General features: G+C 44.1%; 1 protein-coding gene and 1 long non-coding RNA gene across 4 annotated transcripts; one reads left to right on the top strand and one right to left on the bottom strand.

Annotated features, from left to right (window-relative positions):
* Positions 1 to 3: 3 nt before the first annotated feature.
* On the top strand, positions 4 to 16,030 carry CRCP (CGRP receptor component). Of its 3 annotated transcripts, none has more exons than XM_081173238.1 (6): positions 4 to 144; positions 6,343 to 6,379; positions 6,855 to 6,953; positions 8,022 to 8,116; positions 11,938 to 11,995; positions 15,478 to 16,030. In XM_081173238.1, exons 1-6 carry the CDS (start codon positions 137 to 139, stop codon positions 15,622 to 15,624), a joined length of 444 nt encoding a protein of 147 aa, XP_081029364.1. In that variant the 5' UTR covers positions 4 to 136; the 3' UTR covers positions 15,625 to 16,030. The 3 variants fall into 3 exon arrangements, with proteins under 3 accessions (XP_081029364.1, XP_081029363.1, XP_081029365.1); XM_081173237.1 differs by lacking the exon at positions 4 to 144 and adding an exon at positions 566 to 635; XM_081173239.1 differs by lacking the exon at positions 4 to 144 and adding an exon at positions 2,908 to 2,926.
* On the bottom strand, positions 8,124 to 24,140 carry LOC308574912. The gene is made up of 4 exons (XR_014002620.1): positions 23,873 to 24,140; positions 20,943 to 21,116; positions 10,284 to 10,370; positions 8,124 to 9,096 (listed from the first exon to the last, which is right to left on the bottom strand). It is a non-coding gene; the product is annotated as an uncharacterized lncRNA (long non-coding RNA).
* Positions 24,141 to 24,242: the final 102 nt, after the last annotated feature.

Consider the following 24,242-nt stretch of genomic DNA (forward strand, 5'->3'; position numbering starts at 1 on the left):
GGAAAGAGGCAAAGCGGCCGCTGCCTGAGCAGCGACGCGGCCGGAGACGACACAGCCGAGAAAGGCGGCGGAGGACCGAAGGGAGGAGCGAGCGAAGGCGGCGCGAGAGGCAGGAAGAGGCCGCGGCGTGGGCAAGATGGAAGTGTAAGATGGCGGAGCGACGGCGGAAGCCCCGCTTGCTCCGAAGTCACCCCGTTTCTCTCCCCTCCTCGCCGTAGGATAAGGGGGGGGGGAGATTCCCTGCCTATTGGGGGGGCGTGTAAATTCAGGGGAGTGGGTGAGGCCGTTCAAACTCGGGTGGGAGGAAGAGGGGGATTCCTGGAATGGTCCTTTTTCCTGAGGTGAATTTCCTCACATTTAGGTGGCTGAGGAAAAAAATTTTTAGGGGGGGGGGAGAGATATTTCCTACTTGGGGGGATTCCTGGTATTGACTTTTCTCTAGGCAAACTTTCTCACATTTAGATGGCTATGGGGTTTTTTTGGGTAGGGGGAAGAGGTGACCTGCAGCTGCCCTTTCCAGAGGTAAATCTCACATTTAGATGGCTAAGGGTTTTTTGACGGGGTGGGGGGGGAGTTTCTGTGATGTGGGGGGAGCAAATGGAGGGGTGGATTTCCAGGAATTGGCAATGCCTGAGGTAATTTCCTACCCTTCCCCACCCCCAAAAATACAATTGGAGGGATGGCTGAGGAAAGGGGGGGGGGGGTAGAAAATGAAATCGTTCCTAAGAGGGGGGGGGTGAGATGGGGTCCTGGAATTGGCATTGCTTGATGAAATTTCCTAAAATAAAAGAACATCAATATATTTGAAGGGCTGGTTGAAGAAATGAGGGTGCTGGAGGGATGCCTAGAGAAATTCCTCTCCTCAAAACTTCTGAAGGGGTGAATGAACAATCGGACGGGTGCAGACCTCCTTCTTGGGCACACAACATTATTTTTATTTTTTCATTTCATAAAATTTGGACTAGATTGTAAAAAAGAAGAGAAAAACCCTCAAAGTGACATACAATACCAAAAAAGATAAAACAATAAAATTACCACTGGAAACAATTTAAAACATTCAAAAAATTAAAATCAGTAAGCTAAAAAGAAGTGTAAAACAGGCACCAGCATTCTAAGTATCTGGGTAGGCTTGTCTATAAATGATAATATTTTTAGGAGGTACTGAGCAGACAGAGAAGGGGCTACCTGAAAAACTTGCAGAGATAAAAGGAGATGACAGTCCCTTCATGCAGGCTCACAATCTAATGCACACAGTACAAAATGAAAAGCGAGTGAGGAGGGCAGAGGAAAGCAGATGGACCCAGGACCCAGTTCTTGAAGTTATATAATCTCAATGGCATCATCTGGCTCCCTGCTTTCAGTGGCACTGTTGACATTAATTTTAGACTCTAGGTTTAATGTTCTGTTGGGTGGTAATATGTATTTATTCCACTTTTGTCCCCCTCCATTCTCCTGAGGGGAGCTCTGGGCTTCTGCACCAAAATCCTGCCCTGACCATTGCCTGCTTTTTAAGTACACTACTCACAATATCCAGCAGCTCTCAGTCTTCTGGCTAATGGATGGGGCCAGAGTGTGGGTACGTCCACTTAGAGCAAAACATGCATAGGGTTGCACTGCAGATTTTGTTAAGATTTCCCTAACTGACGGTCACTTGTTTGTGTCACCTACAGGTTACCAGATCTGTGGAGATTTTTATGCATGATCATCTTTTTCTAATTCAGAATTATTAATCTACAAGGGAGGGAGGGGGAAAGCACATTTTTGTGTCACATCCTTGACATGAATGTGTAAAATATTTCCATATAGCACCCTTCACCAACCTGGTATACTCCAGTTGCTGGGGACCACAATTCCCACCAGCCCTAGCCAGATTTAAACATCTAGAGCAGGGGTCAGCAAACCCTTTCAGCATGGGGTCAGTCCACTATCCCTCAGACATTGTGGGAGGCCGGACTATATTTTGAAAAAATAAATGAACAAATTTCTGTGCCCCACAAATAACTCAGAGATGCATTTTAAATAAAAGGACAAATTCTACTCATGTAAAAAACACACTGATTCCCGGACTGTCCGCGGGCTGGATTTTGAAGGCTATTGGGCCGCATCCGGCCCCTGGGCCTTAGTTTGCCTACCCATGATCTAGAGGGTACCAGTCCAGGAGTGGCTGTTTCATTGGGCCTTTCTTACAACCGGCACACATAACACTTTGTGAGCTTAAATCTGAAAATAGAAAGGATTCTGCACACTGGACCATATTGCCAGCTTTTCTTTCTTCCACACCCTCATCGTTGCTCATTTTCTGCTTCGCTCTGTCTTGGCCCAGTCCCACCCTTGCAAAAACAAAAGTAACAAAAAAAATTAAATGCCTGGGACTGGATAAGTCAAAAGCAAAGTCCATTAGTAGCTGCTAGGATAGAGCAGCTTCATTTTCATGAAGTGAAAATCAAATCCCTGTGTAAAGTCATTTCATACTTGAGAAATGATCAGATTGGTTCTTCATTTACATAGAAACACTAAGCTTTAATCAGTGCCTCTACAAGAAATGATTAACTGCAGGGCTGACATGTTTATATTCAGATTATTTAATATGAACTCTTTACCTCTTGAGGGCTCCAGGTTCCCCATTCCTCCACTATAGAAATTGGACTTACTCCATCTTCCCATATGATAATGCATCATTCATCTTTACTATTTTTTAAATGAAGCTGTTAAGGATAACTTAAAAAAAATAATATGGTTACTGTTGAGTGCCAGATGGAGAGTCATTTTAAAACGCTTTACACATGTTATCACAGAACAGATTGTGTGGGATGAAGGCCACCATCATTCTGAAGCTAAATAGGTCTGAGTCTGGTCAGTGTCTGAATGGGAGGCCAGCTGGGAACCACATGTGGGTTCCATGATGAAAGAAAGATAGGACATAAATGTAAGAAAAGTAAATTGCAAGCAGTTTTTCTTGCAAATGAAAACTTATGGGTGATCGCAAGGGTCTTGACAAAAAGATGGGTTTTGAGAAGTTCATTTTGAGTTTCTGTTCATAGAAATGTATTTGTTTAATTTGAAAGTTGTACTGGACATGATTGTCTTCATTTAAATGGAAACCATCTTAAAGATGCACATTTTCTTTGTTTATTACTGTGTCTTCCCCAGAAAGGAAAAAGGTCCCCCCCCCCTCCTCCCAGGGTGTCCTGAAGTAGAAATGGATGGGGGTTATATTTGGTACAATCTGACCCTATGCACTTTTACTCAGAAGTCCCACTGACTTTTTCTAGTACACAGTACCAAGTACTTAGGTTGCAATCAAACTGTGTGTGTGTGTGGCATTGTCAACTGGTATCATTCTTAGCATATTGATGTAGTTACATTCAAGACGGAAATACAAAAATAGATTAAATTGTGTGATAGTAGTTCCATATTTTCCAGCAAGACTTAACACCCTGAAAAGAGCCTTGACCTCCCTGAACCTTCTGATTTATTATGAAACAATGCAAACTTTTTCTCTTTTTGCTCCAAATGGGACCACCCTTTGTTTTAAATGCACTTCATCAACAATAATTCTTCCTAGACCCATTAGTACATTCAGTTGCTTTCTGTACTGTGTTCTCCTTTATTTTATTTTATGTGGGGCATTAAAAAAATAGGCTTTGGTCATAGTGAATCTGCAGGGATTTCTCTAGATGTAGATGGAATGCAAAGATAGCCCTCTTCCAAAGAATCAAATATACGTATCAACAAAAAGCAGTAACCATTTTTGCAATGCATGAATGTGTGTGTTTGTGATCTTGCTTGCTTGCTGAAGTTTCTGCTGGATCAGCAAAATGTGTGATGAGAACTGCACCTCAGCGTATTTTCAGAAGGGGGTCCCCTCTTTCCCCCCTCGCCCTATCCCAATGCAATTTCAAAAACAATGCTAGAAACTGTGGAAGTTTGTGGAAGAGGCGTTGAACTTGTTTGAAAGTGATGAGTATGACAGTTCTATTCAAACAGTTGGCTGTGCTTGACATAATACATTGTACTTTTAAATATGTTGCAATAGGGGGACCCGAGAATAGCCTTACCCTCCTCCTTTTATATAGCTGTGGCAACTTTCTGTTGTTAGTGCTGTCTGTCTGTTCAGCAGAACCCATTGTCCTGAGGATGTATAGCGGTCGCGGCTTTGTGGTGGTTTTGTTTTCTTTTAAAAACTAACATTCTATTTATTTATAATGGAAATAAATTAAATAATATTGTCTGTAGCTTAATCGGGATTGTGCTTAAATAGTAAACAATAGCTAGCAAGTCCCAATGGAATTGAATCTAAGCAATTGTAAATAAGTGTGGGTTGCAGTAGTGCTTGCTGGCTGTGGAACATGCCAGTCTGCTCCATCTCTAGTTGTGCTTTAAAAAGGTATTTATGTGTGGCTGGTTGCTTAAAGTATGAGGGTCCACATTTGTGAATGGTGTTGATAGCAATGCAGGAATCTTGGGAGCTGCCTATCTACCCTATGGAATGACTAGATAGCATCCACAATTGGATGTACATTTGTTCCCTGATTCAGCAGTTGATACGATGTTTATTATCCCACTTCTCCATTTCTAAAGAAACAAGGCAGTGCGAAATTTACAAATAACAAGTAAAGCAATTCAGAAGGTACTGAGACAGTCAGGAAAAGTTTCATGGCAAGTTCAGGCAGCATAGAAAGGGACACCAGCAATCCAACAGGGCCAGCACAACTGTCAAGGTTTCAAGGCAAGCTCAGCCTCCTTAGGCAGGGGATTTTGCAGCCTTCTGATACTGCCAACAAGGCCTTCTCCCAAAAAACTGTTGTGATCCAGCCAACATTTCTGCTGTTGAAGCACAGAAGGAAACTTCTCCAACAGACCTAAACTCAAGGGAATGTTTATAGCTTGGGTCACCAGGGGCATAGATGGATGGTTACTGGTCATTGCTAAGGGAAAAAAATTAAAGTCCTGCTCAGAAACAGTGTTGTGGTGTGGGAAATATCTGCCCCCTTCATATCTGACAGTTAGTGGCTCTTACAGGGGGAGCAACAAACCTCCACTTTGCATTTACGCCTCCTGCCGCTATAAGCCTTTTGCTGGAAAAATAATAATAAGCAGCAACAGCCGCTACACACAACCAGTGGCTTGAAACTGATTTACAGTGAAATCCTATATATCATGTGTCTATTTAGAAGCAAGACCCATTGGTTTCAGTGGGACTTGCGTCCAGATAAGTGCTTATAGGACTGCAGCCTTAAACATGCAGGAAAGCTCTTTCCTTAGCATATATTTTGACTCTATAGAGGTAGTTTATAGCAAAGTTAGACTATACATTTCTAGGACCAACTCATGCTTTTAAACAAGGACTTGAGAAGAAGAGTCCTGCTGGACCAGGCCTTAGTCTAGCATCCCATTTCCCACCATGGTCAATCAGATGTCTGTAATCAGCCAACAAAGAGGCATGAAAGCAACAGCACTATCCTACTGGTATTCCCCAGCAACTCATATTTACTGGTACTCTGCCTCTGGATGTGGAGGTACATGGATTGTGTACACTGCATAAGTTTAAAGCACACCCCTGCCCCCTCCAAAAATGATTATTTAATTTACCGAGGGCCTTCTGGCAGTTCCCTCATTGCGAGAAGTGAGGTTAAAGGGAACCAGCTATCCTATCTTTAAAAGACATCTGAAGGCAGCCCTGTTCAGAGAAGTTTTTAATATTTAACGCTGTACTGTTTTTAACACTTGATTGGGAGCCGTCCAGAGTGGCTGGGGAAACTCAGCCAGATGGGCGGGGTATAAATAAATTATTATTATTATTATTATTATTATTATTATTATTATTATTATTATTATTATTATTCCCCTCACAAAGCTATAATTCCCAGTACCCTTAACAAACTACAGTTCCCAGGATTCTTGGGATAAAAAATGTGTCTCAAATGTATGGTATGTGCACAGAAATGGTTAACAGACACTGATAGACAAATTCATAGTGAAGTCTGATCCCTGTCTAAAGCCATCTTGTGGCAATGAATATGTGCTGTGAGAATTAGTGTATCCTTGTCTATGTGGGCAGTGAGTTTCTGAGTTTGCCAGTTGAGTTCTCTTTCAAGCAAAGCTTGTATGTAAGCTTAATTGTAATGGTTGGCTTTGATGAGATGTGTCCACTCACACATGTGTAGCCTCACCCAAGCCTGGCACAAAACACTGGGGAAAAGGGAACTAAGGAAATACACTTTTTAAAAATAGTTCTTTTGGAGCTTTGTAACGGGAGGCAGGGGTTTCTAAGGTGGATTTTCCACACACACGCCAACACATCTAAAGCACCTTAACATATTTTATTTATTGTTTTTCTAGGAAAGATGGAAATGCAGCTCTTCTGAGCAATTATGAGGTAAAATCATTTTACTGCAATTATAATTTATGTAAAGTCCTGCCCTATTCAGAATGCTAGTTCTAACCTTTGTTCCATGCCAGATCAACAAACAAAGCTTGCATTGTAGTCATACATTTCTTGGAGGAGTGGGGAATATAAATGTTGAAATGTTCCTACAGCCAAAATTTAAAAAGTTCTTCTCACTGGGGTGAAAGCCGCACCCCTCTGAAAATTTGTTTTTAAGGTCCTATTTTCCATTAAAATGTGTGCTTGCTCTCTCTATCTGCAATAGAATGATATATGCTTGACCTACAATAGTTGTTATGAGCTCATTTTGAAGACCGGGACCTCTTTCAAAAATAGAAGAGAGCCACATACCAAAATTAGCAGAAAGAACAGGAATTAAACGGTTCAGCTCATATGATGAGCTGCTAGCATTATCAAAGCTCTTATGGCATTTGAGGCCACCTCATAGCAAAGTTCCTTCTTTCAGGTGTATAAGTTGCTGACTGATCTTAAGCAGCAGCGCCGAGAGACCGGGAGAAGCAAGCAGAGTGCTGGGCAGCAGAATTTGAATACTATCATGTATGAAGTGAGTAAAACCAACAATGGAAATGATCCTGTCCCAAGCTGCAACCTTCTCTCCACATCCCACTAGCCATGCTTCTATTCACAGGATCCCCTTTTTGCCAGCTCCCCCTCCCTCACCTCTCCCAGCCCTCCTCACACACAAGAGCATTTGAAAAAGAGAGAGAGAGAAGGATGGAAAAAAATGTGCTTCTGCTGTCTTGATACCATTCATAATTTTAGGTAGCACAGTTATATCCACATGCAGTTTTCTAAGCCAGAAAAACTAACCAATTTAAGCTCTTTTTAAAAAAGGGAACATAGAGCCTTTGACCGAACCAGACCAATCTGTCTATCTAGTTCTGTACTGTGAACACTGACTGGCAGCGGCTCTCCAGGATTTCAGGTGGGGTCTTTCCCCAGCCTTACCTAGAGATGGTGGAAATTGAATCTGGGGCCTCCTGCATGTAATGCATGTGTTATTTATTCCATTGAGCTATGGTCCTTTTCCTGAAAATGAAGATTTCAGTCCACATGGTTCTGAAAAAAGGTCTGATTTTAACTAGGAACATAGGAAGCTGCCTCAGAGTGAATCATACTGTTGGTCCATCTAGCTCAGTATTGTGTACACAGGTAGCCAGTGGCTCTCTGGAGCTTGAGGCAGGAGTCTTTTTCTAGCCCTACCTGGAGATGCTATTGCATATTGTACCCTGCAACCTTCTGCATGCTTTATCAGTGAGCGGTGTTCCTTTCCCACATATGCCCCAATCATTTTTATTTTATTTTTCTGTACTCTCTTTATTTCTAATTATGAACATTAACAGGTGTGAAATAAGAAAATGTGTTAATGTCATCATTAAACATTTGACCTCTGGATTTCCTGCTCAGTGAATATTTTAAAGTTCCCAACAATTTGATTATCATTTCTCTATTTGGTTACAACATGGCTGTGATACATTTGCTAATCTGAAGAGCAGTTTTGCTTTCAGAGAACATTGTTCCTGGTTTGGAGGGATCGGCTTTTAAGTTAGACTTGAAAAGGAGGCGTAAAGGTAGACTGAATCTGCACAATTATCTTTTTCTGCCCTTCTAGACACTGAAATACATATCTAAGACACCATGCAAATTCCAGAATCCTGAGGTTGTAAGAGACTTCCTCTTGGCACTGAAAAGCCACAAGTTAACGAAGTAAGTCATTAATATTGTAATGTGGGCTGATGGATTGTAGCTGCCAGATGAGAGGTTCAATTATTCCAACAGTTGACAAGAGGATGAAATTCCTTCCCCCAGTCTGCTGCTTCTCCCATGCAACCCCCTCCATCCCAAGCTTTGCAGGAGTGAGGCAGCAACCCAGCACTGTGTTTGTTACTGACTGCTGAGCTTGGCCTTGATGTATGATGCTTTTGAATTTCTGGTTTCAGTATATGCTAACCCATAGAAAAGCATGAGTTTCTGAAGCACAGGGAGGTGTCAAGTGATGAAAGAGCTTGCCGCTGCCAGCAGTCATTGGCTAGGACTTAATTATTTGGTCTGGGCACATTCAATGTCTTATTTTTCTTCCAATGAACCACTGAAAGAGTGCTTGTAACCTTGGTGGTTGTATATACAGGCAGCCACCCTCTTCACAGTCCCTTCAGAGTGCGTGTGACGACTGCATCTCAAGTCTCTTTCTATGCTCCAGAGGAACTTTGCTATATATTTTTCTCCCAAAGTATGTATGTCTAAATGTATTTTACCCTAAAATAATAATTTTATATACATACTGGCATGCTCTTTGAGCTGAGAGCTGCAATATAGAATTCAAAGAAATGCAAAATCTGAAAGGTAACTGCATTCATGGGATGTGTGGATTAGATCCATTTGTATGAGAATTAGCAAATAACAAATTTCTCAAGCTTTTCTGACAGTGCCATGATGAAATGAGTGGGAGGGTGGTTTCCCTTACCCCCCTTCAAAGCTGACCAAACTCTGTGTTCTGTTTTCAATCAGATTGGACTGGCTCTTCTCATTCTTCTGTGAGGCGCCAATGCTAAGTCTTTATCCTTTAGTGCTACTTAGCAGATGTTTGTGCCTTTGCAATCCAGTGGGCTCCATGTTTTCAAAGTAGCGATGAAACTTGTCAAAAGCAATCAGTCCCAAGAGATGGATGAGTGAATCTGCTTTTCAATCTGTTATCTTTTACCAGATTTTGAAGCATTACTTTCTCTCAGTGGCTTTGTAGATCTAAAATGCATTTTATTTCCACTGGGCAGGTCCAATTTACAGCAGAAAAAAAAATCCAAGAGGAACATTGCTGATAAGCATAGGATATAAAAATAAAACAAATGACATACCCTGTGTGTCAAAGACCAGTGCATACAAGCATATAGCGGTTATAAATGTGAAAATATCTTTAATGACATTCAAGGTACCAGTGTTTTAAACTGAAAGTCCAGGTATTCACTTAAAAAAAAGTTTTTATTAATATATTTTCCATAAGTAAAAAAAAAAATACATTCATCATCTCTGTTTTCAAATTGTAGAGTCCTTCATACAGGTTAGTTGTAGTCAGTTTGAGACATTGTTGTTATAGGCAATGTGGGGTTGACGGGGAGAGTGGGCATTACTTCTCCTAAACCCTAAGCATGCAATTTATGAGAAAACATGGAACTGCAGAATGTAAAGTGGGTATTAATTCTGGTGGAATTACCACTGATATCCCTTCCATGAGCCTTTTTAAAATGTATTAGTGATATGCAACATGAGTCATACTCAGAGTAGACTCATTGAGAACGGTAGATACTCTCTGAGTATAAAAAGGTAAAGGACCCCTGATAGTTAAGTCCAGTCGCGAACGACTGTGGGGTTGCAGCGCTCATCTCACTTTACTGGCCAAGGGAGCCGACGTTTGTCCGCAGACAGTTTTTCCGGGTCATGTGGCCAGCATGACTAAGCCACTTCTGGCAAAACCAGAGCAGTGCACGGAAACGCTGTTTACCTTCCCGCCGGAACGGTACCTATTTATCTACTTGCACTTTGACGTGCTTTTGAACTGCTAGGTTGGCAGGAGCAGGGACCGAGCAATGGGAGTTCATCCTGTTGCGAGGATTTGAACCACCAACCTTCCAATTGGCAAGCCCTAGGCTCAGTGGTTTAGACCTGCGTCCTTTTCTCTGAGTATAACCACTCTGCTATAATTATACAAAATCACAAACAGAACTAGGAATGCTTTATACAAAAATATGCCAGTTTGAAAAATAAATGGCTCCCAGTCTGTTTTGAAGTTTGCCTCAAGATTTTGGTGTTTCCCTGTAGGTAGTCAGATTTGAAAGATCAGTATTTCTATGATGTTTATTAAACCAAAATGAAACCTCACCAGATTACATGCAAGGATACTATGCTGACAGCAGAGGGAGCTACTAGTTCAGAGTTCTTGTGTGCGGGATTAGTACATTGTTGCTTCCTGAGTGGAAAGATAGGCAAGAGAAGTAAGTAAATATTGAGCGACAATTTGCCAGGGAGTTCTCCTGAGCAAGCCTTGCTGGATTGAATGGAGGCTGAATTTTCCAGGGGGTCTTAAGGCGGGAGAAGTTCCCAGTGCCCTTGAATGACCATTGTTACTTGCTTCTGTTCTTGCATTACCACTTCAGAATAATCTAATTGGTTTAGTTTTGTTTGTCTGGACCTAAACAGAAATGTTAAGAGAAATTGTTTTTCTATTATTAATAATATTTTAAGAACATAAGAAGAGCCTGCTGAATCAGGCCCATGGCCAATCTAGTCCAGCATCCTGTTCTTACAGTAGTCAACCAGATGCCTGTGGGAAACCCATAAGTAGGATTTAAGCACAAGTGCACTTTTCCTGTGTTTTCCTGCAACTGGTATTCAGAAGCATTGCTACCTCCAAGTATTTAGACAGAGCACAGTCATCATGGCTAGTAGTCATTTATAGCTTTTTCCTCCATGAATTTGTCCAGTTGTCTTTTAAAACAATCTAAATTGGTGGCCACCATCGCCTTCAAACTCCACTATATCTTTTTTTTAGGTGAAGCAGCCATAACTGTACACAGTACAGTAAGTCTGCAACTTGCACACATATAACTTGTGTGCATTCAGCTTTAAGTGAACGGTAAATTAAAAAAAAAAAATTAAGAGGGCGGGGTTCTGGGGAAAATGGCTTTGGCAATTTCATCTGCCATTGAACCTTTAGGCACAATCTCTGGAACATAACTCCTGTGTAAATTGAGGGCCTAATGTATTCCAAATGTGGCTGCACCGTGGATTTGTGTAACTACATTATTATATTAGCGCTTTTATTTTCAGTTCTGTTCCTACTCATCCCTAGCATGGAACTTGCTTTTTTCACAGTTGCTGCTCATAAGAGGATCATACATTCAGCTCTGGGAGATGTTTTAATTGAGTTCAGATTTTCCCTGAGGTTATTTTAAAAACAAACTTATATCTTAACGTTGTTAAGAAATTAAAACTGATTTACATGTTTAAAAATCCATGGTTTTTTAAAAACAATATTTTTATGCACCCTGCTGATGATTCTTCCCTACTCCACTTTTTGTCTTCCTGGAGCATATTTGTGCACCCTAGAATATGAGACTCCTAAAGGGTTTTTTCTGGCGCCTCTGAACTTGAAATATTTTCTTTTCCAACTGTCTCTGGGACAGCTCTATGGAAAAGTGTGTTGTGGGTTGTAGACGGCATCCAAAGAATCCTGGGTTCAGAAAGAGTAGTGGTTTTGAGTGTGTCTGAACAAAGAGTTACAATTAAAATTGGATGGTTTTAAAACTTTCGGGCCACTAAATGCCACAGTGGGTTTGGGTTATGGATGTGGCCATGAGCCTGTTTCCAAGCTCCCAAATGGTTTCATTTTTGCCTGTTGTGCATCTCATCTGAGGTCAAGCTGCAACTTTGGCTCTCCAGCCATTGTTTTGCGGCCAAGAAGTGTTAGCATGTGGATGGCTCCTGTAACCAGAATCCCTAAATTATATGGTGTTGTGTTCTTTGCATTTGCACAGGGCAGAAAAACTGCAACTTCTCAACCTCAGGCCTGTGACTGCCGTTGAGATCCAGTTGGTAAGTTGCAAAGCTTCCAGGTATCCCTAGCCCTTGAAGAGCAGTAACCCTTTTCCTTCTGTGTCCTGAAATGTTCAGAGTCTTTTGATGCTGCTCATTGACCTTTTTATATTTCCTGCTCCTTCTTTGTTGTTTACCTGACTGTCCTCCACTTACCTTGCTGTTTAATCGGGCCCTAACAACCCCAGTGATTTTGCCAGCGTTGTCACAAAGTGACATCTGATGTGATGACGTTATGGACAACAGTAAATGAGCCACGTAGTTGGACACACCTGTATTGCTTAAATGGCATTGAGGGGAAAATGGGGTGGGAGCCAGCAGAAGACAGATAAACTTCATGCAGCTGTTTAAAATTTTTGCGCCCTGCTTTTTAGTCTGTAGTCAGTTTTTCTTTTCTTTTAAAATGTTTTTTATTGTATCTTTGCTTTTGTGTTGTAAGCCTTCCTTAACAATTTATTTGAGGGCTGGGATCTACATTTCAGAAATAAGTATAATTAATAACTAGATGCTCAGAAAGCAGCATTGGAACAGCAGAAAGACATTCATAATCAGAAATCATTTGTGTTTTTGTCAGTCATAAGATTGACCATGATTATTGCATTTATAGCCCACCTTTTACTCTACGGGGCTCAAGGCTTACATGATTCTCTCCCCCATTTGATTGCCACAACAACCCTGTGAGGTGGAATAGGCTGAAAGAGTGTGTCTGGCCCAAGGTCACCCAGTGAGCTTCATGGCCAGGTGGGGATTCGAACCCTGGTCTCCTTGGTCCTAACCACTACACCACACTGGCTCTCAAATTTAGTGGTTTTGGCTCAGACCTCTTTATGGCCAAGAGGATGATTGGCAGGGGTGGGCACCAATCTCGTGCCAAAGTGTGTTGCACAGCATAGTGGTCCACATGAGAGGTGGTGAACAGTGAAGGGTGAGGATGCATGTGGGGAAAGTCTGGTGGCAGTGGTGTATCCTGAAGGAGTGATATGTAAGGCCAGAGGGAAACACACGGAGAAGCAGTGGCTATGTTTGGCTGCCCCCTTTGGTGAGCCAGCTGGGGCTGCAGTTCAGAGGGTTCCACTAGATCAGGGGTCAGCAAACTTTTTCAGCAGGGGGGCAGTCCACTGTCCCTCAGACCTTGGTGGGGGGGCTGGACTATATTTTTTGGGGGAAATGAACGAATTCCTATGCCCCACAAATAACCCAGAGATGCATTTTAAATAAAAGCACACATTCAAGTCATGTAAAAACACGCTGATTCCCGGACCGTCCGCGGGCCAGATTTAGAAGGCGATTGGGCCGGATCCGGCCCCCGGCCCTTAGTTTGCTTACCCATGCACTGATGACGATGTACCCTCTGTCTCTAGAATGGTTTGCCTTAATCCTGGCTCATTGAGTTATCTACAAAGGCTAGAAGGTGAGCCCTATTGGGTCAGCTTGCCTGCCTGCCTGCTATATGTGGGTTTTCTCCCTCAGCCACCATTCAGGGACTTGGTAAGTCCCAATTTCCACTCTGCTTGCCTCTCCAGGTTACCTAAAGCCTAGCAACCGAAGCTAACAGACCTTGAAGTACTGTGTAATAAACAAGTATTGACTGATGCGTCATTGAGAACCAATGTACCCTTGAGCACATAAAATGTCTACTGTTTTAGAAGGAGATGAATAGCTGAAGTAAACACTCTGAGATGGCCTCTGCACCCACTGAAGCTGTGGGAGTTGTTGAGTCAATGAAATGGGAAGAAGGTGATTTCTCTGCTCCCTCTTCCCTCTTCCCCCAACAAAAGGAAGTCCATTAGGTTACAGCAGATTGAAGACAAAAGGTGACTGCCAGGTTAATCCACCCAATAAAAGCACTTGTTTCTAAACCTCTTCCTGAATGCAAAGCCTAGGAAATGGATCTGGAAGCTGAAGCATGTGGATATCATTCCATGTTGCAGATTTGACTTAGCAGTAGATTTCCCCTTCTTTATTTATTTGCGTGTCTGTGCTGTCTCTTTTCAAAGCAATATACAGCAAGCAGGAGGAAAAGAAATTGAAATACAAGCTATCGCAAGGAGAAATTAATTTGAGACCGAGTATAAAGAAGTTAGAGAGTGGGATCCTGTGTCAGCAAATGGTTAAGAGATGTTCTTTTTCTCCTTGAGATAAGAGTTTACGGGCAGAGGCTTATGGGTCAGAGATGGAGACTTACGTATATCTGATTTTACTTGGCATGAGGAAAAATTTTTTGTTTGCTCTTGTCATGATCACCATGATATGAAAATGTGACCGTCCTTTCAGAGAGTCTTTCTTTATTCCATTGAGGCAAATTCCCTGCAGTTCCAGAGAACAAAGGCCATTTAAAGGTGTGGGTTGGCAGTTGCCATAGAAAAAGAAGGGACTATCTGGGTGTGTGTGTCCCCCAGAACAAGACATTTCTGAAAACATGATGTGTTAACGTTTGAACATTAAGGGGATTGTGTGTGTGTTTTTCCCAATGATCTCTTTGCAGCTTGTGAAAATTTGGTATTGGTTACAGTAATAGTTCATTGAGTTCCTTTATTCAGTACCATCGCTGTACATTTTTACACTGCCCAGTTTGCTGCTTGAACAACCACAGCAGGAGGGCAGCAGCTTCCTGATCTTATCTCTCAGCTTAGCAAAGATGCAGCAGATCTGTGAAGTGCCTGACATCCTGGCATGCTTTGCCCAAAAGGGCCCTGTGGGCAAAATTCAGAGGCCTGGCAGGTCTAATGAGGCCCACAGGCTAGAGATTCAGCAGTGCTAGCCTGTCACATAGAAGGAAAACCTCCCAGATTTAGTGACTCTGTCACTTGCTTCTCTATTTGATTTTATGTCTGTTTTATTGATCCTCTTTTTAAAAAACTTTTTAAAGAAGATCTTATTTTTTGTGTTTTAATCTGCTGCAGGTTTTATCCTGTTTTTGTGTGCTTTCTATGAACTGCTGTGTCTCTTGCTCCAAAAGAAGAGTGTTCCAAGCATAAGAGAAATGTCCCAAATAAATAAACAGGTTTGCCAAACATTCTAGGAACATAAGGAGCAGTTTCAGAAGACACAAGGAATCTTGGATTGAATTCACTGGGTAGAAATGAAGGGTTGGATCTAGACTAAGTTGGAGTGACAGCATGGTTCTATGAATGGTTATCCAGAAATAAGTCCCAATGAGTTCCCCAGTAACTGCTTCTAGGATTGCAGCTGTTGGTTTCCATTGAAATCAATGGAATTTGAGCTTGTCACAGCTATCTCTTCACATTGATTTCATTGGGGCCTAAGCATCCCTAACTTAGCCTTGCACCACACCCATTTTGGCTATTTCTGCTTTTACAGTATTAGCCAACTGGCTGGGGCTGATGGGAGTAGTGGTCTGAAACATCTGGAAGGTACCAGGTTGGCAAAGTTTGTCTGTGCTTTGCCCTAAGGAACGGTTTGCTCTTAGCATGTGATGGTGGCAAGAGACCAGAGGTGGCTCACTGCTTTTTCCTCTGCAGATCGTGGAAGAAAGTGAGGAGAGGCTCACTGAAGAGCAGATTGAATCCCTGCTCCAGACGGTCACTAGAAATCTTCCTGGAGACCCAGAGCAAGAAGAGCAGCAGGAGTCAGCCATGGCTGCGGAGGAAGAAGGAGATGGGGTATAGAAAGACTTGGACCATGTGGGTGGCCTTGCCAAAATGTTATCACTGGGGAGAGTCAGCCAAACATTCCAGTTGCAAAGAGGTTCCAGGGAGGATGAAGACTCCCCCCTCCCTCATTTGCTGACTAACACACAGTGATATCACCCTGCAGTGTTTTTCATGTTTGTTTATCCTCCACAAGAGCAACAATTACCAACAACAGAATTCTTAACAAATGTTCTATTTGTGGGATAAGAAAACTCGATTTGTCTGAGATGCAGATGCTGTGGTTGGTTCCTTGTGCCTTTTATGTGTGTACTCCTTTGAGTAAGATTTACATGCAGCTGGCCTTCTGATTACCAGTTGGTTTCTAGTGCTTCTGAATGACCCGACCTGTTTTGCAAAATACGTCTCACAATTGATTGCAAAATCTTGTTCTGCTTCTTTATTTACTAGAGAGGTGTATCCAGTTTTTCTTCTCTCGCATTACCAGAGTGCAGGATCACCCAACAAAGTAAACTGGCAGTAGGTTCAGGACTGGAGAAAGGGAGCAGCTCTTGACGCAACACATGACCTTACAGAATTGATAGCCAACACATGAGCTCAGATAGCTGTAAAAAGAATTAGAAGGGCTGCAACTCAGGGGCAAAGCATCTGCTTTGCATGCAGAAGGTCCCAGATTCAATCCCCAATGGCATCTCCAGACAGAGCTGGGATGGACTCCTTGCTTCAAACCCTGGAGAGCAGCTGCTTTTCAGTGTAGACCAGTGTTTCCCAACCGGTGTTCCGCGGCACACTAGTGTGCCGCGGAACGTTGCCTTGTGTTCCGTGGGAAGGAGGCGGGCGAGTCGGGCGGTGAGAGGCGGGGCGGCGGCGGCGAGCACACGCGGGGCGAGCTCCCTCCCACATCCCATCTCCGGCTCTGCACCAGGCGGTAGAGCTCGGCAAAGTCGCCGCGCTGGAAGGCCAGCAGCGCGCGCGCCTTGGCCAGGCTCTCGCCCGCCTGCGCCTCCAGGCACAGCGCCTCGGCGTCGGGCGGCAGCGAGCCCAGGAAGCGGCCCAGCCGGCCGGGGTCGCCCGCCTGCAGCAGCGCCTCGCACACGCACGAGACCTGCTCCGCCAAGAAGCGCGGCGAGCTTGGAGGATCGGGCGCGGCGGAGGCCAGCCCCGCGCTTGGAGAGGACGCAGCAGCCGTCGCCAAACCCGATCCTCCTCCTCCTGCTCCGCCGCCGTCCTCTGGCTCTCGGCCGGGAGGAGCCTGCGGCGACGGGGCGGGCGCCGAAGTTGGCAGAAGTTGGCGCGCCTCCTCGGCAGCGCCTTCGTCCTCCTCCTGCTGCCTCTGCTCTCCTCCGGCGGCGGGGGTGCGCCGCCCTCCCCGGCCGGGGGGCTCGACGGGGCCTGCGGGGAAGGAGGCCATGTTCGCGGCGCGCGGGATCGCGGCCCCCCTCGCCCGCCTCCGGCCCGCTCCCCTCGCCCTGCGCGCTGCCCTAGCCGTGCGGGTCTCCTCCCCCTGCGCCGCCGTCCCCTTTCCACATCCTAGGAGCCGCGGTCCGCCTTCCGCCCCCGGGCCGCGGCGCGGCTCCCAGCCCGGGCTGGCCTCCGCCTCCTGGGACGCGCGCCCACCCCCGCGGCCCCCCAAACTTTGGAGCAACTCTCCAGACGCTTCTCCCCCGCCTCGGTCTCCCTCCTTTCCACTTCTCTTCCCCCCTTCCCTCTTTCTTTCTCTTTCTCTCCCACCCGCCTTTCCTTCTATTAACTTTCCTTTCTCCTTCCCATGTAGAACAGTCCCTGCAAATAAAAACCTAGCATATTTGGAAGAGGGATGCTAGCCTAACCATTACCTTCTATGCTGTTACTATTTTTTTATTTTTTTTTTACATAAGTAAAAAGTGACCTTTCCCCATCTGGCATGGTGGTGTGCCTCGAGATTTTTTTCATGAAACAAGTGTGCCTTTGCCCAAAAAAGGTTGGGAAACACTGGTGTAGACAACCCTGAACTAGATGGAAAACTGATGTTACTTGTATGAGTAAGTGGGGTGACACGATAACTCAATGGAACCTCCATGCACAGAAGCCCTAGTACTTCTGAATGCTAGAGACCAGGGACAAACAAGAGTGGAGAGTGTTGGATTTGTGCCCTGCTTATGAGCATTTGGAAGCATCCATCCATTGTTTGGCGGAAATTGAATTCTGGACCTCATTCTAATCTCATAAGGCAAAACTTTCCCTGCTTTATGCGTTTCAACCAACAGTCTCTTCTGTCCTTAGGCCCTGTGACCCATTTTTCCTTCCCTTATCTTTTATATCCACACCTCATTCTATTAGGCCCTCTGACCCCAGTCATCATCCTTCTCCTTCGCCCAATCTGTGTTCTTTTCTCTTCAGCCCTGTTGCCTCTGGGGCCCCTCATCTCCTTAGTTCCTCAGTCTCCTGGACACTTTTCTCTCTCAGCTTTCTAGATCTCACATACTCCACCTGCTTAGAACTGGTTTGGACTTAGAAAGCATAAAACATGAAGGACCTGGCTTGTATTACATTGCTGTATTTAGAATACCAGGGTTGGAGACATCCAGCTTTTCCTACAGGGTGACTGTCCTTCTTCCCTGCCCTTGCAGTTCTGGGCATCTGTCAACATCTGCCCACTTCCCTCCCTCCCATTCATGGGAACATGGGGCCCATTTCTGAAACTTTGCATTTTGTGTTTGTAGAAGCTGTGTAAAAGAATGAATGCATGAAAAGATAAGCAGAGATGTGGTTTAAATTTGGGGTGTGTGCTCTGTTTATCCAGGCAATGATACATATTTTTGCACCGTCTTTATCAGAACTTGACAGTTAATTATTAGGGCCTGTTAGTGTGTGAGGGACCAATCCCTGAAAGCAAAAACAAATAGAAATGTTCCTCAGCAGCTAAGAATGCATTCCCCTTCCCTCCCAGCACATTCTTCTGTTTGCGGATGTCGTGGTTTGTAAGCTTAGCTCGAATAAACCCCAGGCTGCTGTGCGAAGCAACTGCCTGAGGTGTGTCTTGAAAGGTTTTGGAGACCTGGAATGTTTCTGCACCATTTGATGACCCAGCCAATAGTTTGGGGGGTCCAGCAACATTTGGAGGGCCGAAAGTTACCTATCCCAGATCTAACTCTTCAGAAGCCACATAGTAATGTTAAGTAGTTCACAAATAAACATCATGATCATATTGTGTTATACCTCTTTCGGTATAAAAACTTTGGTCTAGGATACCTTAGGGACCACCTGCTTCCTTCTATTCCTGTTTGATCACTGAGGATTTTTGGGGGAGTAGTCGCCCATGATTCACATGCTGTTTTAGTATTGTGAACCCAATTTTGTAGAACTCCCTCCTGGTTGAGGTCAGATAGACCCCCTTTCTGTTGAACCTCCAGCACCCAATGAATAGTTCTTTATTCCAGCAGGCATTTTAAGTGAATTCTGATGTTATAATTTTAACCACTTTATTGTATTGGGTTCTTGTATGTGCCACATAGAAGCAACTAATTTAGCAGTATATATAAGTTGTCAAAGTAAATAAAATACTTAGCTTTTTTGCTTGAGAATAGTGAAATGAGGAACAGTCCAACCTCCTATGCCTTTTTACTCAAAAGTAAACCCAGTGCTTCCATATACACTGCCCAGGCTTGCACCCCAGAGAGGTCACTGCAGGTGCTGTGATTCTTTAGTGGTTTGACTCCCCCCCCCCCCCGAGGTGCACTCCATTGTCTCCCGAGACAGACAGATGCCAACAAGAAGAAGTAATATTTTAGTTCCTTGAGACTTATGCCCAAGTAAGTCAAGTACAGGACCTCAGCCTAATACATTTGCTCTGGCAGCGGGTGAGGAAGTGCTGCTTGAGCTTTTCTCCTTCATGGCCTCCAAGGCAGATCTCAACAAGCCAGAACACATTTACCAACCTCTGGTGCTGATGGGAGTTGTGGTCTCTTTTTAGAAAACTGCCTGAAGATTTCTAATGCAGAAAGCTTGGGAATCTATAAGCAACTATATGAAGTCTTGTTACCTTTTAATTAGATGTTGCATTTTTATTAGATGTTATTTTTTGTGGTTGATTTTCTTGCAGTTGTAGCTTCCTTGTAATTTTTAATGTTAGATTTTAAATTGTAACCACGCTAAGACCTAAGGGTGGAGGGTGGGCAAATAAAATAGAACAGATAGTCTATAGCAAATAAAATACAACAGATAGTCTAAGTTGAATTGAAAACAACTGTTAAGAAGCAGTGCAGCCAGCAGCAGAAGCCTAGGAGAATAAAAAAAATGTAACAGAGTCTAGACAATAAATTTGGTAGTTTTTGGATCTCTTTGGAAAAAGATCAAACTGGGGAGTGGGGTAGTTTGGCACCAGAACTTGGGAATGCTCACGTTTCCTGCTACTGAAATCAGCTGGGTGGAATAATTCAGAGAGAGGACATCAGATGAGAGAGAAGCAGCTCAGCAGTGTATGGAGGAGTGGGACCTAAGATGGGGTGGGCTTTGGGGAGAGGCCCGCAGGAAATGTCTGTGCTGCCAGCTTGAAGTTTTCCCACTCCTTCATTTTTAGGCCCAGGCCAGGGAGACAGCTAATGATAATGCTACAGCCATGTGTGTGCTGCAGGGCTTTTCTAGATAACGCTCCTGTTGATTTTCCTAAGCTTTGCTTTTCAAGCCTTTGACTGTTCCTCAAAAATGACTAGCTTTTTTTAGAAAAGAAAAAGATGAGAAAACAAATGTGCTCCTGGTTTTCCATTTGATGCCTGGGTTTAGCCAGTGGTGTTGGGCACTGTCAATGGAGCGGCTGGGATTAGAAGACCTTTCTGGTTTTCCTGCCTGCTGAAGCAGAGATACCCCTCCTGGGTGTATTCCAAACACACCATACTTAACTTTTAAAATAAGAGTTGTGGTAGGGAGTTGTGTTTTAACCTTCTAATTATGGCATGGAGTGTTCTATGAGCAGGTACGGTCTTTGATCCTCCTGACTCCGGCCTAGTGATGGAGTCACTCTCTCTGACTCAACCCCTCCCCAATCTGCACCATGGCGACAATAAAAGCAGCCTATCCTACGGGGCTATTGTAGAGATTGCTGAGAATCATGACTAGAGTTGCTAAACATGATTTCTAGTTTTCCATAGGTTGGAAACCCTTTGGGGCAGAGATTCGGAGATGCTTCAGAACAAAGCTTATGTAGGCCGCTAACACACAGCACACAGTCATCAAAACATCTTTAAACGTCCTTCTACATATATAAAGAATGGTTAGAGGTCATGGGATGTTAAATACGCACGGCTTCATAATGAGATCAATTTCCTTGGGGTGTTCCAAAACATGTGGTCTCAACTTACAACTTATCAGGCAGTTGTCTAGACAATCAGACCTTCAGTGGAGGCTCTTGACGTTCTTTTCCTGTATCTGTCCCTGGAACTTCTCAAGGAGATGCGGATGCTAACGCACGACAGACATAGGAACACATCCTTCCAGTTGTGCCACTTTCAGGGTCAGATAGGAGAGGTGGAATGCTACGTAGGAGGGAGGCATGAGTCACAAAGTGCAGGCATGCAGCAATCATTCATGGATGCATTCTAGTCATTGGCTAAATGCAATTAATAGAACATTTTTAAAATCAAAAAATCTACACCCTGGGTCTCTTAATTCTTATTTCATTAGTGAGACCAAGGCTGCAATTCTATATCCATTTACCTTTGTGTGAACACTGAATACAGCAAAGGCTTACCTCTCATTTAATCCCCAAAACAGGCCTGTGACGTAGGCTAGGCTGAGACGTAGTGACTGGCTCAAGGTCACCCAGTGAGCTTCATGGCTGAGTGGGGATTTGAACCTTGGTCTCCCAAGTCTTAGTACAATTCAACCTCCCAAAGACACTCTGCACAAATTTCTGAAATAGAGCTGTAAGCTTTCAAAGGGTCTGGAACTTCGTTCCCAGAGTAGATGTTAACAGCCCCCAGACATGTTCCAAAAAAAGAAGAAGTCAGTTTGAATGAGCACCCCACCCCACAAACTCCAGCCAGGAAACTCCACCTGCTACATTATTTTAGGTCATGCTGCTCTTGAAGGTGCAGAATTAAACGTACACAAAAAACTTACTACATATGTCGATTTATGAGGTTAATTTGGGATGACAGAGAATACTACATATATGCACAAATGTTTCATGCCTGAACCGAGAGCAATCCATTTCAACCTGTCGGCTCATTGATCGCCCTTTAATCTTCCAAATCCAGGCAGTTCCATTTCTGCACTGTTGCTGATGCATGCCTTTGACCCCCGTTCAGATATATAGATTTGGAGGCTAGCATTGCGTGAGCTGTCTCCAGGTACTGCTTGGCGTGTTTAACTTGCTTTTATTAGCAACTCTCATCTCTCTGATGTGACACGTCCCAGGTTCAGCTGCCAGCCAAGGTCTGATAGATCTAGCTGCACAGCTGAGTTCTCCTAATGCACTGTACGTATTGTATGCATTTTATTAAGCTTCCCTCCTGCCCAGCAGAAAAGCAGATGTTTAGGAAGGTAGAGAGGTTGGGGGAAAGAGGGGAGACCTGCAGAGTTTTTAAATATGAGAACAGTGCCAAACATAAATGGTATGAACAGAAAGTGGACAGAGAAGTTTTTCCTCCACTGTAATACCAGGACGGGGGGGTGGGGTGTCATCCAATGAAACTGAATGTTGGAAGATTCAGGAAAGACAAAAGGACTTCTTCACATGCTGCAATGGCTACTAGCTGATGGTTTTCTCTGCCTCCATGGTTGGAGGCAATGATGCTTCTGAATGCCAGTTACTGGAAATCATATTGATATTGAGGTATCTGGACCCTAGCCTGCATAATCCTGAATTCTAGATCAATGTAGAATGACTGCAAGCCCCACAGCCGGCAGAAAGTATTCTGGACATGGGTAGAAGCATCCTGTGGCTGCCAGCAGGTTTTGGGAACCAAATAACCAGTTGATGATTAACATGGAAACTTTGGACTCGCATGCATAATCCGAACCAGTGGCTTGAGAGTTTAGTTTGTATAAAGTGCTTTTTCCTTCCTCCTAGAGGTGACTTAAAATTGGTAAGGGTGCCACCATATTTCATCTCCCCCAAGTGTTTTAGGTGGGTTCAAGTGGATTGAGTGGTGCCAAATTATCTCTCAGTTTGCCCTGAAATCTTTAGAATATGTGGTTTTTATTTCTAAGAAATGTCATCATTCTTTTTTTAAAAAAATGAATACACAAACAATGATCCAAGGCAGTTAACAAAAGTCACTATAAAAACAACAACCACCACCCACCTCTCAATCTGATTAAAATTTGTATCGTAAAAGACCAACAACCAAAAAGATAAAACATGTTGAGCCATAAAAGGAAGGCTGTGATTCTAAGTATGCCTAGGTGGCTGTGCATCCCAGAAGAGCATATGAAGAGCGTGCTGGATCAGGCCAATGGCCAACCTAGCCCAAACAGGAAACTCAAGCAGGGCCTGGCCACAAAATTAGCTCTTCCCTTCTTTGGTTTCCAGCAACTGGCATTCAGAAGCATTGCTGCCTACCTAAGTTAAATACGCTTATCAAAGAAATGCCAGAAATTACAAAAGAGGGGGAAATGTAAAAACCTGCAGGCATAACTTTGAAAGCAGAATTGCTGTACTCTCTTTTTAAAAGAAATTGAACTCTGTGAACCCTGGTGTTCAAAGCAGGTTGCAGGGATGACGTCTGTCTGAGATGCCTCCACCCGATGTGCCATGGATTAATAATTGTGATGCCTCCTCCCCTTCTTTACACTTTGCTCTGGCTTCTGGTTAGGCCTCCTTAGCCCTCTGGGGTCATTTGTTCCAGTCTATGAGAAGAGTCTGGCTGCTGGATCAGGCCCATCTAGTCCAGCACCCTGTTCTCACAGTGGCCAACCAGATGGCTGTGTGGGGAAACCCAAAAGCAGGACCTGAGCACAAGAGCCTGCTCCTTTCCTTTGCATTCCAGCAACTGGTGTTCGGAAGCATTGCTGCCTCCAGCATGGAGACTGAGGGCATAGCCAGCACAACTAGTAGCCACTGATAGCCATATCAGCCATGGATTTGTCCACGCCTCTTTCTAATTTAAGCCCTCCAGGCTGATGATCATCACTGCTTCCTGTGGCAGAGAGTTCCATAGTTCAACTATGAGCTGCCTGAAGAAGTATTTTCTTTCATCTGTCCTGAATCTCCGAACAATCAGCTTCATGGGGTGTTCACATATTCTAGTGTAAAGAAAAAGGGAGAAAAAACATTTTCTCTACCCACTCTTTCTGTGCCAAGCATCATTTTATAAACTTCTATCATGCCACATCTTACTCGTCTGTTCTCTAAACGAAAAACCCCCAAACCTTTCCTCATAGGGGGAATCGCTCCATCCCGTTTTAATCTGCAAGGCTTCTTCATGCCTTATCCACGTTGTAGGGAACAGTAGCAGTACTCAATGCAGGTATTATTAGGGTTACGATGCCAATATTTCACGTTAGGCCAGACGTTAGCTGCGCTTCTTCTTCCCCCCCCCCCCCACCACCGCCAGCTGTGCGCTCTGATCCAGATGACCCACGTGGGTGGTGATGGGGGAAGCCCAGGCTGGAAGGAATCTGGGGGTGGGGTGGAGCCAGAGGAAGCCCCGCCCTCC

The sequence above is a fragment of the Podarcis bocagei genome (genome assembly GCF_964188305.1).
Source record: "Podarcis bocagei genome assembly, chromosome: 15".
Classification (NCBI taxonomy): Eukaryota; Metazoa; Chordata; class Lepidosauria; order Squamata; family Lacertidae; genus Podarcis; species Podarcis bocagei.